The 16286-nt window shown below is 41.8% G+C and overlaps 1 protein-coding gene across 1 annotated transcript in view; it reads right to left on the bottom strand.

Moving 5' to 3' along the window:
- The window catches only part of ERCC6 (ERCC excision repair 6, chromatin remodeling factor), a 67515-nt gene that overhangs the window by 18245 nt on the left and 32984 nt on the right, over positions 1–16286 (bottom strand). The window contains exons 8-10 of the mRNA XM_072971153.1: positions 10075–10210; positions 1012–1182; positions 346–522 (exon numbers count right to left, since the gene is read on the bottom strand). Of these exons, the coding sequence (XP_072827254.1) occupies positions 346–522; positions 1012–1182; positions 10075–10210 (484 nt within the window). The remainder of the gene's footprint in view (positions 1–345; positions 523–1011; positions 1183–10074; positions 10211–16286) is intronic.

Genomic DNA, 16286 nt, shown 5'->3' with positions numbered 1-16286 from the left:
TTCCCAGAATCAGATTAAAAGACACGTGTCTCGTTAAGTCTTCCCTGCCTTCCCCTTTTCAAAGCATTTACGCTACTTTATATGATGCACTACCCCAGTTTGCACTATTACATGCTGTCCAGAACCGATCCACTTTTGTTTCATAATTCCTGACTGCTTTTTGAATATTGTACATTATCTTTTTAAAACCCACATGGAAAATGATCAGCTTTCAAGCAAAAATAATTTTGTGATTTTTATCAGATACCATTTCCCTTACATTCTGAATGACTTGGCCACAAAGTACAGTATTTAGCAGCAACGGTTTAAATATCAAAATGCCAAAAGTGTTACCGAATATGTTACCTGCACGGGGGAGGCGTTGGAATACCCGCCCATAGTGATGGGGACGGAGAACTGCTCCATGAACACGGGCAACGTGCCCAGCTTCCCTGGGAAGATGAAGTCAAAGAGCGACCACAGCTCACGGAGGTTATTCTGCATCGGTGAACCCGACAAGATGATGCGGTGAGGGGTGCGGAACTGTGCAGGGAAAGAAAGAACTTTTCTCTTAATTAAATTCACCTTTTAACAGATGATCACCGACCCTACCCCAAAGCTCTCCCAGTCAATCTTATTATTGAACACAACTCCATATCTTGTTGGTCTCCTTCAAACACAGACATTTTATGCAACTTTAATTCTCCAATTACACAGAGATAAAAATATATATACAGGGAAGGATTTTTCTTATTGTTCAAGCTGAAGACCCTGGACTAGAGTTGGATTTGGTTACATTCTAACAATAGACCCCTACAAGAGACAGTGAGTAATGTGAACAATTTGAATTTTAGAAAAAACGATTAAAGGCAAGAATAAAACGTTTTCTGCATTAAGGCAAAATGTGTATTTCAAACTCCTTCTGCAAAAAGCACAAGGAAAGATTCAATAAGTGTGTTACTCAAAGCAGAGAGTTTATTCTCAATTAAATATTACCCATGTGGAAACCCCGCTTGTTGTAAGAGGTCACACCTGTTTGCAAGCAAGGGTGATGGCAGCATTTGGGTTGCGAATTTTGTGTCCTTCGTCCAAGATCACATAGTGCCAGTCGTGCCTGCTAATATCATCTTGCATCAGTCGAATGTAGGAGTAAGAAGTGATCAAAATTCCATGACAGTGAGCGATGTCTCGAATTAGTTTCTCCTAAAACGATGACAAAATAGTAAAGCCAGTTGGAAATGAAAAGTTAAATGAGCATGACTCTTAAAATCAACCTTGCGATCGTGATGCAATCGAAAGCACTTTCATAAATGTACACAAACATAACACATACAACATAATTCTACCTGATCAGCACTGGAAGTTTATTTTATGTTTCATTAATCTGTAAGTAGTGAACACTGACTAACAAATCCACTACTGCGGGGGAGGAGGGCTCAAAAGAGGACCAGTGAAAGGCATAACATGTGAACACTTGCCCAATTTTTATTTTTTCCAAAACATCCTGTACGTCAAACAACAACGTAGATGGAAAGTGATTTATTATTTCAAAACAAAAGCAAGAAAGGAGACACAACAAATCCAGTAGCTTTAACAACATATAATGTGAATTCCAGGAGGCGAGAGTAGAAACGGTATTAAAAAAGTGATTTTTAAAAAATGATAGAAAAAAATCCTGAGAAGAGACTGGGAGTCTACAGAGTAAAACAGCCTAGAGTGTCAAGCAGAAATACAGAAAAAGCCATATACCTGGGTATACACCTGCTAGATGTCTGAATTCCAAAAATAAAGAAAAATAAGAAAAAATGCTGTAGCTTCTGGTCAGAACAAAACGGGAAGAGAAATGATTCCCTTAAGAGGAAAAGGATTCTACCTGAATTGGATTATCTTTTCTGCCAACACTAAAAATGTCAGAGAGCAAAGGGAAAAATCTTCGCATAATTCTAGGGAGAAAGCAGTGACCCTGGAATCCTGCATTGATCCAAACTAGCAGTCACGCTTGACAGAAAGAAGTAAATGAATTCCACCTTCAGACAGGCAAGGACAGAAGACAAACCAGCAAGAGATGGGCTAGGTGCAGCTCGCGATGTCCAGCCAGGGCAAGTGTGCAGTCACCAAATGAAGGCAGCCCCTTCCCTGGGCGGGGGAAGGAGGGTGCCCAGGCCACTGCTCTCTGTGCAAGAGCAGACACAGAGCTCCCGACCGCGGTGCTCAGCACAGATGGAGCGCTTGTTGCCACTCGCTGCGACAGGACAGATGTCCTTATTAACCCCGATTTACAGATGAGAAAACCGTGGCTTAGACATGGTAAATAATACCATCAGGTCAAACAGCTGGTAAGTGATGGAGCCAGGATCTGAGCGCAGAAAAGCGGCCAACTCCAGAGCTGGTTACTATTAACTATTAGGCAACACTGCCTCTTACTCTACTACAAAAGAAAACCCTTGTAAGGGACGATCACATGTAGCATATCTACCAGTTCTTAAAACAGACTGTTAAAACAGTAATTAAGTAAATATTAAAACACTGTTTTAAATATTAATGAAGCTGTTAAGAAGGGATCTAAAATATAAAAAGGAATATATTTTTGCATTACTATAATTCCAGTTTAATTTAACAAAGCCTAGAGTGAAAAGAGGGGAAAATAAGAGTGTACTAAAACTCTCCTCTTATCCAAGGGCAGAACGGGGCACAGGTGATGAATACCATTAAATTCCTTATCAGGAGAGAAAAATTGGTTGAAATACATTTGTAAAAAAAATTTAACCCCATTTATTGATTAATAGTTGCTACTTCAGCACAAATACTAGAAAAGAAATAAATTATAGAGCTATCAAAACCACTATCAGGGAAAAAATACTAATAAGAAATAGAAAAAGAATTAGGGAAATATAAAAAGCAGACAATATCACGACCAGAAAATAAGATAGCTGGTTTCAGACGAAACATTCACGTCGGCGGGTTGTCAGCAGGGAGAGCATGGCCAAAACCCAGCCTCGTGTTTAAGAGACCCAAACCAGACTGGCGCTGGGATATTAAGAGTAAGAGAACTATCAAAGATGTACCAAGGAAACGCAAACAAAAAACAGGGCAGGATTAGAAATACAAATATCAGACAAAAAGAACTGAACAGAAAAGGCAGGGCTAGTTTGCATTTTAAGGAGACAGCACACCAGAGAGAAGAGCCACTGCCTGCCCGAAGCACAGCCCTCGGAGCTGCGCTGGCAAAGCGGCTCGCCCACGACCGGCAGTGGATGCGGCCACAGCCTCTGAGTTCGCCGGTCAGAAGACAGAAAGACAGACTAAGGATAATCGCAAATTTAAAAATAAGGAGCCAAAGATCTGAGTGTCGCCAGCAGTGGGCTCCTTGTAACAGCTCTCAGCAGAGCCTTAGCCCACACAGAATCCTCCCTCTCCGCTGGGGCTGAGATCAAACCACGCGGCCAATGCCGTCAGCTGAAAACAGCACATTGAGACAGTAAGGTAAAAACAAAAACTAGTGAAGCTTAAGGAACAAACCTGGTAGAGCTGGTAAAGCAAAAACCTAAGTGACTCTTTGAAAAGACCAAAAACCAGACAAACCTCTGAAAAGTCAGCCCGAGGAACAGACTCGGATGGGCAGCGTGAGAAACGATAAAGGAGTCGACCGCGGATGCAGAGAACTGAAATCTTAGCCCATGCCGTGTGCAAATCTAACGCCAAAGAACCTGAACATCGACAGAGGACGGGTGTTTCAAAAAAATGAATTACAAAATGGACCCAAGAAAAAATGAGACAAACCAACCAGACCAATAATGAAGAACTTGAAAAAAATGGTATAGTTTCCCACCAGAAGTCTGCAAGACCCAAGGGGTTTTAGAGTGATGTAGGAATCAACCCTGTTATTTAAACTGTTCTGAAACACAGAAAAAGACAGAATGCATTCCAAGTCATTATTTTAAGGCTAGCAAAACCCTCTTTTCAAATCTGATGGACGCAACACACTTGTGTACGTACCCGCACCCCCACCCTGACTAGAGGTCCATTACTTTATAAATAAAATCTAGCACTACATTAAGCTAATAAGGCATCGCAGGAATAGAAGAATAGCTAATGCTAGGAAAACTAATACCACAATTCATGTAATCATAATCATACAATTTTTAAATTTCTTAAATTTAAAATTCAACATCCTCAGAAGTGGTATTAACTTAATAAACAAGGATTCGAATATTTTTAGTTCAATAGAACATGAAAGGGTGTAACAAGGGCTAAGAAAATTTTGAAAGAGGAAAAGAGAAAGTCTTCTCACGTCATAATACACTCAAACTTCAGAGCTAAGAGCTCTAATACCGGATACGATTAAAGGTTTGACAGGTGAGAGCTGTGTTATTATTATGACTATTATTTTGCCATCTTCCTATTCAGTTTTCAGTGCCTGCACAATCCTACCTTGAAGGCCACATCTGATTTAACCATTTCCTGACTTTCTAACCTTATGACAAATGCAGCAGTAAACACCTCAGGACTCACAGGCTTTCAAATGCACGTACGGGCTCTCCCAGGCCTCGCCTCCACCCACTTCTCTGGGGCAACACTGCTACTCCATTGCCACCAGCCCCACCCTGGCAGCGAGTGTCCAGTGAAGAAAAGCAGGCTGTCCAAGATGCACTGCTCCACCCTGAACGCATCCCACTGGTCCTGGGCCTTTTAGAAGCCAGGAGCTTCAATAGCTCCTCCACATGTCTATCTCCCACTGAGATTCCGGACAGGCAGCAATCCCCATTCCATCTTCATTTCCACCTCCTCCTAGGAGAGCAGAGGCTGCTAAGAAGTCAAGAAGCAGGTAGGACGTGGGACGACAGCCAACCGGGACAGGAGAATGCTCCATGCCTGCTCTACTCCAGGCACGGCACCACGTGTGCACAGAGAGGAATGGGACATGGAAACAATGACAACTGTTTGGGGCCCGAAGTACAGCAGAAGTGAAATTACCAGTCACATAAAATGTCCACTGGCTCGTGGCCAAATCCTGCCCATGTGGGTCCACTGGCTCACGGCCCTGGAACTCCTAACTGCTGGACGCACAGATGCGCCACGATCTTTCCACTACCCTCCAAGGAACGCCACCCCGAGCCCGACTCTGGACATCCCTTTGCCACCAGTAAACAAACGAGATGCCGAGACTCTCAAGTGGCTCAACCGTGGAAGCAATGTTTCCTTCTGTTGCATGTTGAAGAACTGAGGTTAATTCTGTAATGTTAGCTCCAGAAATACAGAATTTCTACCATATTCAGAAAGATGTATGAGGATGAAGAATCAAGATGATGCTTTTATAAAAAAAAAAGTAAAAATCGTCCAATGTCCCCGTTGAAAATATAACCTCCACTTAACAGCCACTGGGCAAAAACACATCCAAGACTATTTGTTTTCACCTGATTCCATCTCAGGATTCTATAACCGCCTAGCCTGGAGTTTCAATGATGGTGAATTGTTGAATATTATGGACGTCTCTATCCAAACACTTAAGACAAATCATCTCGGGCGGTTTCAAATTAAAAGCTTGTAAAATATGTAACCTCTCCTAGTTTTTGCAATTAATAGGGTACATCTGCAATTAGCCTGACTTACTGAATGCAGCGCTGTTGTCATTAAAAGATGTCTGTAAAAGTGCCGCCGTTATTACGGAGGCTCAGGAGACCAGTCCCTCCTAGAGGGCAAACAGTGGACTGGTAGAAAACAACAGCCATAAATCACGCTGTCAGGCAGCGGGGGGAGCGGCGTGGAGCACAGGCACATGAAGGCCATTCACGGGAAGCAGCACAGCGGCTTCCCAGGCAGGATTTACTGCACCTGTAATTAATTAAAATTTCCTTCAAGCTAAATCTTTAATAAACAAGGATTTGTGCTGACAATGGAGGAAAAAAGGGCTCCGGCAACACAACTTCAGAATAGCCCTCACGGAACGAGCGCAGCATCTATCATTTCTTGTTGTACTCGGTGTATACGCCGTCGCTAAAGTTAATAGGAACTCCATCACTTTGTGTTATCATTTGTGTCCTTGCAATGGGTCTGAAATATTGAGGATGCTTGAGGAACCGTGTGGCCCTCTCCTACTATCATTTGTTAGGTTTTCAGTTGACTCCCTTCCAGCCTGTTAAAAAGCCAAGTCTTTTTACACTAGTGTTTTAGAAAATGAACCTTTTTGAAGAACATGTGATGGCAGGTGCATCAGATGGTCGTGTTCTTTCTGTGTGGTCTGTTCTATAATCACCCCTTGCATTTCTCAAAAAATTTTAACATTCTATTTCACTGTTTCCATTTGGGGCCAACGCATCTGGACATGAGGGAAAAGGGTCTAGACGTGAAAGACTATGAATATTTTTGATACAGCAGGAGCAAACCCTCTATCAAATGTATTTATACTGAATCCATCAGAAACGTCAGAGCATCTTTTCTTTTCTCAGGTACTGAGATGACAAGGACTACTACATTCTTTGTTTCTAATAGTAGGAATTACCCAAGTAAACGTTCTGTGCTGGGGACCACACTAAGCTTACTGTGCACACATATTAACCCAACAAATCCTCACAAAATTACCCATTTTCAGGAGATCAGTCTAGGCTCAGAGAAGCTAAGTGACTTGCCCCAGGTCACAAAGCTATAAAATGGCAGATCCAAGATTCAAACCCTGGCTCTGGAAATTATAAAATCTATGCTTTTAAGCCTTTATGCCACGGTTGCATTTTTCAATCTGATGGCTCTAAATGCCATGAATTGATCAAAATGATAAATCTCTCTGAGTTATCAAAAATATTCCACAGAGTTACAATACCCTACATAGCAGGGAAAGGTGGGAAAGCTATAAAGTGACAACCATCTCAGAATATAAGCAAGAAATTTCTCACACACATCTTCCAATAAATTGAAAAAAGGGTCCTTAATAATTAAATAAACTTTACAACACAGTGCTAAAGATGTCACCACCCACTGTGAGTTATGGGGTAAGTATCTCAAAACTGCCTTCTTTTATTATCTTTTCGTATTATTTTCTTTCCCCAAGAAAATGGTGAGCTTTTCAAGGTCAGTTAAAAACATCATATCCATTTTTGGAGCCCTAATAACATCAAATACCTGCAATACTGTGTTTATAGTTATTCAACAAATAAATATTAATCCACTCACAGATCAAGTTTCTCTCTGTTAGAAAAAAGAGATCATAAAACATAATGAGAAAAGGAAAATCCTTGATTCCTATTAAATGAGATTTCAACTGACCATTAAAGGAGATTCAGAAGCCTGAAAATGTCTTTATCTGATTTGATCATTTGGTTGAAAATATTAGCCACATTTTTTTTTTGCACAGTTGCTGGGTGTGCATTTGATAATTCTAAATTATGCTGTCAACCAAAGAGAATATTAACAAAGATGATACAGGATCACGTGGTGAGAGAGGTGGGAAGCTAAAAGGCAATGCAGGGAGGAAGAATGACAGATATGCTCCACTTACAAACTGTTTGATCATTTGATCTCTGTTCCCTAAATGAAAAATTTACAAAATTTTACTTCTTACCATATTGATTAGAAAAGTAATGATTTTTAATTCTGAATGATTAGAAAAATAAAAATGATCTCTTTGAACGAAAAGCAGAATACTTCTGGCATTATGATGCCTTTAAGTTCCCTGAAAGAGAAATTCTCTTCTCTTCCCTATTTTCTGCAGCACTGAAGGCCCCTGTGCTGGAACACCGCTATTACACTTAGACAGGACAACTGGTGGGCACAGAAAGCTGCCCCATGGAAAGAGGAATCTCAGCCTGTAAGGATGGAAAGGAAGTCAGACATTAGATGCTGGGTTAGAGGACAGACCAGCATTGGCAGAACATCTGAAATGTGATTAAGAAATGTCAACTCTATTGCAATGCAACACACACCTGTAAGCCAACAGGTGTGTACAGGGTGGTGACAAGACCTGTACATACAAACATAAAAGGAAGGAGCAAAGGGAGCAAATGCCACCTCGGTGTTTTAATCCAGAAGCCAGAGCTCTGATCTTGGAAGTGTTACTAACCAGGCCTTGTGCAAAGGAGTGAATACATTCTCAATGTGTCACCCTCACAGATAACAAACTGATATTAACATTAACAATAAACAAATAGTAAACTGTGTTTCTAAGTGGAGAGTATTGTTTGAAAGATGCAAAAGGACTTCTCCATCTTTTGCATAACAGTTTACGTATCTTTAGAGATCTGAGATAATTTATGATGGAAAAGGAACTGTCAAAAGAGTTAAGGGTCAGAGTAAATAAACAAGTCCACTGCTTTTGCTCAAAAGTCAAGTCACAAACTGCAAGTTAAAGTCCTTGGTAAACTGTTCAGCACTAAAAAAAGGCACGGACGATCATTTGTATGCATGTGTCTGTACGGGCAAAACCACCTCAGAAGGTGCGATCTTTGTAAACAAAAGTGAAATGATGCATTCTTCAAGGTTTTGTCTGCCAAACAAATTAAGGAAGCAAGTCTCACCAACAGAGACACTGACCAACGTCAATTCTATCTCCACTAGCGAGTCAATGTATTTCATGAAGGTTCTTTTTCAGGTTATAGTTAACAGAGGAAACGCAGGGAAGCCATGATACGGTGAAGGTGTGAAATACACACTTCACCAGCGCAGAAGAAATGAAAGGATAAAGAGGAACATATGAAAAATTTGCCTTTTAAAGACATTCATCAATGAATGAATCTGAGTGTAGGATTTTGCAATACAAAACACTAGGAAATGTCAACAGACAACAGAAGTGAAAAAAGGAATCAAAAATGTTTTATGAGGGTGATTTGATGACAGATAGTTACAACAACTTAGTTGGACTACAAAAATAATCTATAACTGTTATTTTCATGCTGCTGAAAAAAAAAATCACGACCTTTTTTTTTTTCTGACTGCAGCATTTACCCTACTTCATTAATTATTTCAACTCATTTGTTTCCCATTTTATTATTTAAAATTCAGGGCAAAGTTAGCTGATTTTAATAACAGGTAGTACAGCAAGATTCTGTGGCATCAAACTTGAGCTACGAAATTACAGATACTCTGATTCACTTCTACCAAAAGTTCCACTTACTCGTGATCACAAACAAAATGGGAATTTGGAGGAAAGGGGGTACTGGCAGAATTGCAAAGACACTGGAGGTTAGTGGCTCATGTGGATTTAACTCAGTGAGGCCAACGTTCAACAGCTCTTTCAGCTGGCATCCTTTCACGGGGGCACAGAGAGCTCACTCAAGGGCTCTGAAGACTCGGCAAAGAAAGAAGGCATAACAAGCTGCCACTTCTTGTCTACAGAGTGACCTGCAAACCCACGGTGACAATGTGTAATTATTATTTATTCAGCTATGGGGCACTTGGGATACAAAAAATGAGGAAGACATCCCTACTCTGCAGAGCATACAGTCTAGCTGGTAAGTCAGAGGAGAATAAAAAAAGCATAATACGACCTATCTCTGCTAGGGTAAGAGATGGTAAGACTCTCTTTTGATAATGTGGCTAAAACTACGAGTAAGTGAGGAAATGTGACTTTCAAAAAAAAACTGATTATACTTACATGGTGATCAAGAATTCAGAGAACAAAAAGCAACTTAACTAAAAGGTACCAATACAAATTATGAAATTCTCAAAATGGCAGGCTGTTCTTTTGTTCATTAAAACATGTTAAAAGCATGTTAACAAATGCATTTACCAATCAAGAGTTATTATATTTTTGTACCCATTTTCCTAATGCCCCAAATCCAGCCAGTAAACCGCTGCGTAAGTCCCTGTTTCCAGTCCCACTCACGCTATCAGGCCAGTGGCGCCCTGTGTGTACCCAGTTGTGTTTCACGGGACAATCAATATGTCTCAACGCCTCCTATGGACAGTTAGCACGAGCAAGACTACGTTCATAATTGTTTTGAAAATACAGAGCTCCAAATTAAATCAATAACAGTACGTTTAACTGCATGAAAGAAACACAGAAACATACATTTGAATAACACATGGATCAAAGCAAAAGAAATTATGTAAAATGCAAGGCTTTAAAACAAAACAAGCAGAAGAGGTACTCAAGTATCATAACGTTACCTTTTTGTGGGTAAAGGACCCGGTTTCGTGCAGAATTGCCACTCTGAACGGAGGCCACCACGTGTGAAATTCCTTCACCCACTGATGCATCACTGTCGTTGGACAGACAATTATAGTGGGACCCAACCCCTCGAACCTGCACGCAGTGTCCAAGAAGAAAAGACAACCATGAATGACAGCACATGGGTCATCAACTGCCAAAAAAACAAAGAAAAAAAAGAAACAAACAAAAACTTAGCAGTTCAAATAAGAAAATCCTAGTTATGGAAATTTACTGATATTTTCTTTAAAGAACAAGATCTTAAGGATAAAACCCACTAAGTGAAATCCCTACAACCCTATTCATCAATTAGTGGGTGCAGATATTAAGGGGAAACGCCGGCTGCCAACACGTTAAAAGGTAATGTCTATTGCAAAGTAAAAGAAAATCAAACAAAAATTACGTGACAAAAATACTTTTCTCTCCTCTTCTATTCCAGACCAGTGAAGGTACTAGACGATACATCTTACACTATGTGAACATAAGAGTAGCTTCGATTGGTTGGAAGCTTTATAGTCTACCCAGAGTTTCCACCCAGAGGCTGTCAATCAATCTCACAGCCCTGGGAAGTGAGCAGAACCAAAACCCTGCACTGTTAGGGGATGCTGAAGACTGGTGTGCCAACGGCGACATGGGTCCCAGGAGATGGAGCAACGCCTCAAGTCGGTCGTCTGATTGCTGCAGCCTATTCTTTCACTACATCATGCTGCTGGCTCCTCCATGTGATAAAAAATACCAGTGGGAGAGCATCACGGTGACCACTTCTCCTAGAAGGCCCACGCCAACAGACAGCAAGTTGCGCGGTTTTCAGGGGAAGCAGCTGAGCGTCACATGGCCAGAGCCTTAGCAAGGGGCGTGTTGACCAGACAAACACTGATGGGTCGGGATACACGTGGTAGCATTATTTGTACTGCGGGGAAAGTGGGTGCCACCTGAACATCTGTAAATAAGAGAAGGGCTGCAGAAACCATCCGATCTGACTACAGCACAGGCTAGTGGTTAGGAGCACTGTCTGGAGCTGAATCCTGGCTCTGCACACACTAACTGAACCTCGGTGTCTCATCTTAAAATAGGAATAATAATAATATTGATGATACAGGGTTACACGAAGATTAAATGAATATCTATAACGTACTTGGAACAGTATATAGTAGATACTATACTAGAGTTTGTTAAATAAGATGGAACACCATATAACCATGAAAATGAAGAATACTTAAAACCTGAAAAATGCTCATAAGTCTTTAAAAAAAATGACCTTTTTTATGGAATCGCCCCAATTTACTTACACACAGGGAGTCAGTAAACTGGTTATGGCCACTATCTCAACAACCATCTCTCCTCTCTCTGCTTCCGAACAGAATCACAGTTTCGTGCAGGCACCCCCTTCTCCTTCCCAAACACGTCCTCGGTGGGACTCTGGCCACTGTCTGGCTATGGCGAAGAGGAGTGAAGCCACGTCTACGGCCCTTCAGCACACAGTACTCCCCCGGTGACACTCTCCAGTCCACTGAGGGGGTGGGAAGATGCCTCGCACAGGGTAAGGAAGGACTTAACACTCTAGGCTGTGGAATCACCTCTCTTGGTCTCCCCGGCTGCATGTGGACAAGGAAACTGAGCCCAGTGGCCACTGGCAGCTGGGATCCAGTGCAAGGAGATCTCATGGCCACAAGAAGAACTGCCCTCAGGAGAAAATTAAAGTGTCCGGGCCCCTGATGACATCACTGGGATGTTGATCATGCTGTGTTTACAGCCTACCCTCTTTGTAGGTTTCTAGGTATATCACACATTTTGTGAACATTCAACCCAATGTAGGGCCAGGATTTTTTTTTTAACCTGCAATCAAAATACCCTGATCCATTACGTACCACGGGCACCTGACTGAATCTGTACCATCCTGCCCCCCTTCCCTGCTATTACAATGGAACAGGCATCCCTTTTCCTGCCCGAGCCCAAACCCGCCTCGACATCGATGCTCCTATTACTGGAGTTGCTTCAACTTCAGTCTTGCTGGGAGATGGGTGCTAGCTGGTGCATAAAATGAATATTAAGCAAAAGTCAGACTATGTGGATCTCTTCAGCATGAGACTCACACCCAGCTCACACTACCAGAGACAACTGGGAGCCAAGATTTGCCAGAGGACCCTGGAAACCCACACAGCCCACCTCTCACTCATTCTGGAGCAGAGTCACCGGCACTTTTTAAACTGTCACTCTCTGCTCCCTACCTTTTTCCGCCCAACAAGGCTGCTGAACATCTGAAGCTAGATGCACCAACCCACTGCACACACTCTCCCCATGCCCTCTCGTAACTCTCAAGTGTAAGTTACTCCCTAGACACTGACGATGCCAGTCTAGGTCTCCAGCCCAATCCCTGTCCCAAACTCCAAAGTACCAGAGGCCTGAAGGTCCAACTGCTGGCTGATCTCTCCACTTAGCTGTCCCCATGGCACCACACTGCAACCTCCCCTACTTTGCCTTCCTCCCATGTTTCCTAATCCAGTGGGAAGAACTGTCACCCATTCTCCAGGCACCCAAATTGGAAATCCAGGCCTCATCCCTGCCCTGTCCTTCTTGTTCTCCACTGCACTTTCCAACCTGGACTGGGTTTGTGTCACACGTCCACCTCCTAAACGCCTCCCAGAGTCACCGTGTCTCTGCAAATACACTGCTGATAACTCCACTTCTGGCCACTCTCATCTCTTACTGGGTTACTGTACTTTCTAGCACAATCATTCAAGAAAGCAAAATCTGAATGACTCATCCCTTTGCCCCCTACCCTCAGAACAGTCTAGGTACCTTAACCTGGCACATAAGGCCACAAGGACCTGATGGCGGCCCACCTCCTCAGCATCACCGCTCAGGGTCCCTGTGGTCCAGCATGCCCCTACAAGCACGTCTTCAGTCACTACAAAGTGCGTACTCCTCCGACCTCTCAACCTTCGCCTTTTCCCTTCATAGCCTCTCCTCCCAGTCACCCTGTACCTGCCCTTCAGCCCTCGGCTTCTTCTACAGCGTGCCCCCTGTCCCTGTCTCTCCTCATAGGTTAAGGACCCTTCCTCGGTGAGTGCACACTAGTTAGGACCCCATATGAACCCCGTCATAACAAGTATCGCCCTCACCGGGCTCCTTGAGAGTACAGAGGCAGCCTCTCCCTCAAACCATCTCCCTGCACAGGAGACCACAGGCGATAACTAATGGACAGTGGCTTTATTAAATGGAATTTTTTTTAAATGTTGGAAGAAATTATATTGAAACATTAAAAAGAGATTATTTCTGACTTGGGGGGATCATGGGTGACTTAAATTTTCTTGCTACCGTTCAATAAATGATCCCTGAACTTAAAAAAAAATTTTTGTAAATTAGAGTAAATCACATAGTGCTTCAAAAATTAAAAATAATCTTCTTCTGCACAACTGAAAAATACCTTGTAGTTCTAGAAGAAAAACAAGCCATAACTTAAAGGAGGCTTACCCTTAGACCCCAGTGTAACAACATGCCTCCACACACTTCTCAAACCTCTCAACCTCCAGCGACAAGTCACTGCCCCTGCCCCTCAGATTGCTGACACTTCCCGCAAAATTCCCAAGCCCTGCTCTGCTCCTCCCCAAGGGCAGGTCCAAGGCAGGCGCCCCCTCAACTCCCGGGGGAGAGCGTGACTCCACCCTGGCACCCTCCGTGACAATACTCCTTTCTAAAAGGATTAAACGCACCAGCTTCTTTATATCCTCCGAGGGGAATCAAAGAGAGTTATCATCAATACGCACTCAGCAAGGATTAAGAAACAACCAATCAAAGCCCATCTAAAATATTTAAAAACAAACTCGCTTTCAAACACAAATACATACGTAAGCTTTCGTAAGTCATAGATCATTTCTGTTCTTTCATAACACGCTCTCCATAAACTGCTACATTGATGTCTCACACTTTGTCATTTAAGGCCAGTATTTTATTCTGGCGGAACATCTATCTGGCTTTATGATGCCCTTTAATTTCTGCCATTCTGTCTATTAGAAGACTAAGGAGATTTTCCCACTGAGTGGAAATCTGGGAGCGGACCTAGATGGTTCCTGAACCACAGAAGGGGCTATCAGACCCATTAACGTTCACATCACTGCACCACCCTTCTGCAGCCCTCAGTACCGGTGAGATGTGCGGGAGAAACGGCTAAATGTACTGCAGTGATTAGCATCAATTACCAAACTGGCTGCAATTCCTTTCATCTTCGATTACCACTGATTACCTAATGAGTTTACGCCACGCCGATAGCTCCGATTTCAACTTGCAGGATGGAAACCTGTAAGCCCGTCCCAGGACTTACAAAGTAAAAATATTTACCTTTGAAAGTTTATTAACTTTTTCAGGCTAGTTATGTGTAATTAGGAATTTACTAAATGATATCCAAGATTTCAAAGTATTAACTGAAGTCGGAAAGGTGACTAATATATTTCCTCTCCATCATAAAATTCTGAGAGCCTAGCACTATTGTATGAATGGCAAAGTGAAAAGAAGCTAGTGTACACATTATGAACTGAGAAAACAACCATTTTAGATTTTTTGCTAACCACGTGTAAATATGCTTTTCCCTCTTTAAAAAAAAACACACACACACACATATAAGACACATTAAATAAACAAAAATTAAAACTTCCCTTACCATGAAGTTCCTTATTGGTGCCTGAGAAACTTACATGGTTTCAGTGATTGCTGACCTTAAAATTACAACACTAAGACCATCTCAAATTAGGGCCCCCAAATCCACAGCTCATGAGAGTTCAGAGGAAATGTACAATGAAGCCAATGATGCAAGGCTGGCTCACACAGAACTTTGTTTGACTATTCATCTGAATGTTTTTCTTTAGCACATAAACATAGAGAACTCCAAGTTCATCTAGCTTCAGAGGAGGACATATTATAAAATTGTGAGAAAATGTTACACAATTCACTTCAGCACATGGACGCGGAGGGGACCACGCTCCTCCGTGCACCTCTATTCCTGAAGAGCCCAGTTGTTTGGTTGATGTATAACTGCATTCTGGGAAGCCACTTCCACCAACGCCATTTTAATAAAGAGATCTGGGCTATAGGCCAACGTGCCACACTATTTCATTATGGGAAAGAGGAGCGCTGCATTGATAGTTAATTGATTACAGCTGCTGCTCATTATTAGCCCTGACTTCACTCCTGGTAGGACTGTCACCACTTGAGAGAGCATGTTTTAATTTTTCGATCAAAACTAGACTGCAGGGATGACTTTAGGTTTCCTAGGCCCAGCGTATTAGACGCCACACAAGTTTCATGGTGATAGGAAGGGAGGGGAAGAAAAGAGATGGGAAATAAGAAAATCCCAGAAACCATTTAAGTAGAGAAAGACAGTGCTAGAAACTATTTGGGGCAGCTTGGGGCTAATTCTAGTTATCAAAACACAAACAAAAAAAACAAAGTAGAGGTGGAGAGCCAAGCCAACCAAAGAGCTTATTAGGAACAGAAAAAAGCATTTTTTAAAACAGTAAACTAATGACATTTATAGTTAAGAAAACACTAATGCCCATTTTCATCTTTGATTTTTCCATTGGGATGGGATATTTTCACACAAAATTAACAAAAACAAAACTCAGAAGATTCAAAGAAAAAAATTCTTTACTCAATGGTTTACAGTTTGTATTTGGCTCTTGACTAAATATTTCTCTGCTGATGAACCAGAGTGCAGGACAGTAACTTTGTGCCCTGTCAAAGGGTCGCCCAGTCACATCTAGTGAGTGCCTGAGGTTTCTGTGACATACCCATCTTGTAAATATCTTGCTATTACTCATTAGATAAGCCTACTAGAATCCAAAGAGTCCTTGATTATCTAGGTTCAAGATTAAATATCCTACATAACTTAATCCAGCATTATTTTTTACCAACACTTATTTCCATAAAGCCAATTTACAGCTTAAATATGGAAAGGCCCACTATATTTCAAGATAAAGTATTTCAGTCCTATCATTCAGAACTAACACAGTTTTAAATGCTTATTCTTTCAGAATAGTAAAGCTTTCATAGTTTATTTAAATTCCTAAAGAGAATAAAGATTACAACCTAAAATTCGTTTTCTATCATTTTAGCCGGTTGCTTAGACACTGGCTTTAGAATTTACATAAAATTCTTAAGGACTGGGAGAGGAAGTAGA

Source organism: Vicugna pacos, chromosome 11 (assembly GCF_048564905.1).
Source record: "Vicugna pacos chromosome 11, VicPac4, whole genome shotgun sequence".
Classification (NCBI taxonomy): Eukaryota; Metazoa; Chordata; class Mammalia; order Artiodactyla; family Camelidae; genus Vicugna; species Vicugna pacos.
This window is presented reverse-complemented; position numbering and strand designations above follow the sequence as displayed.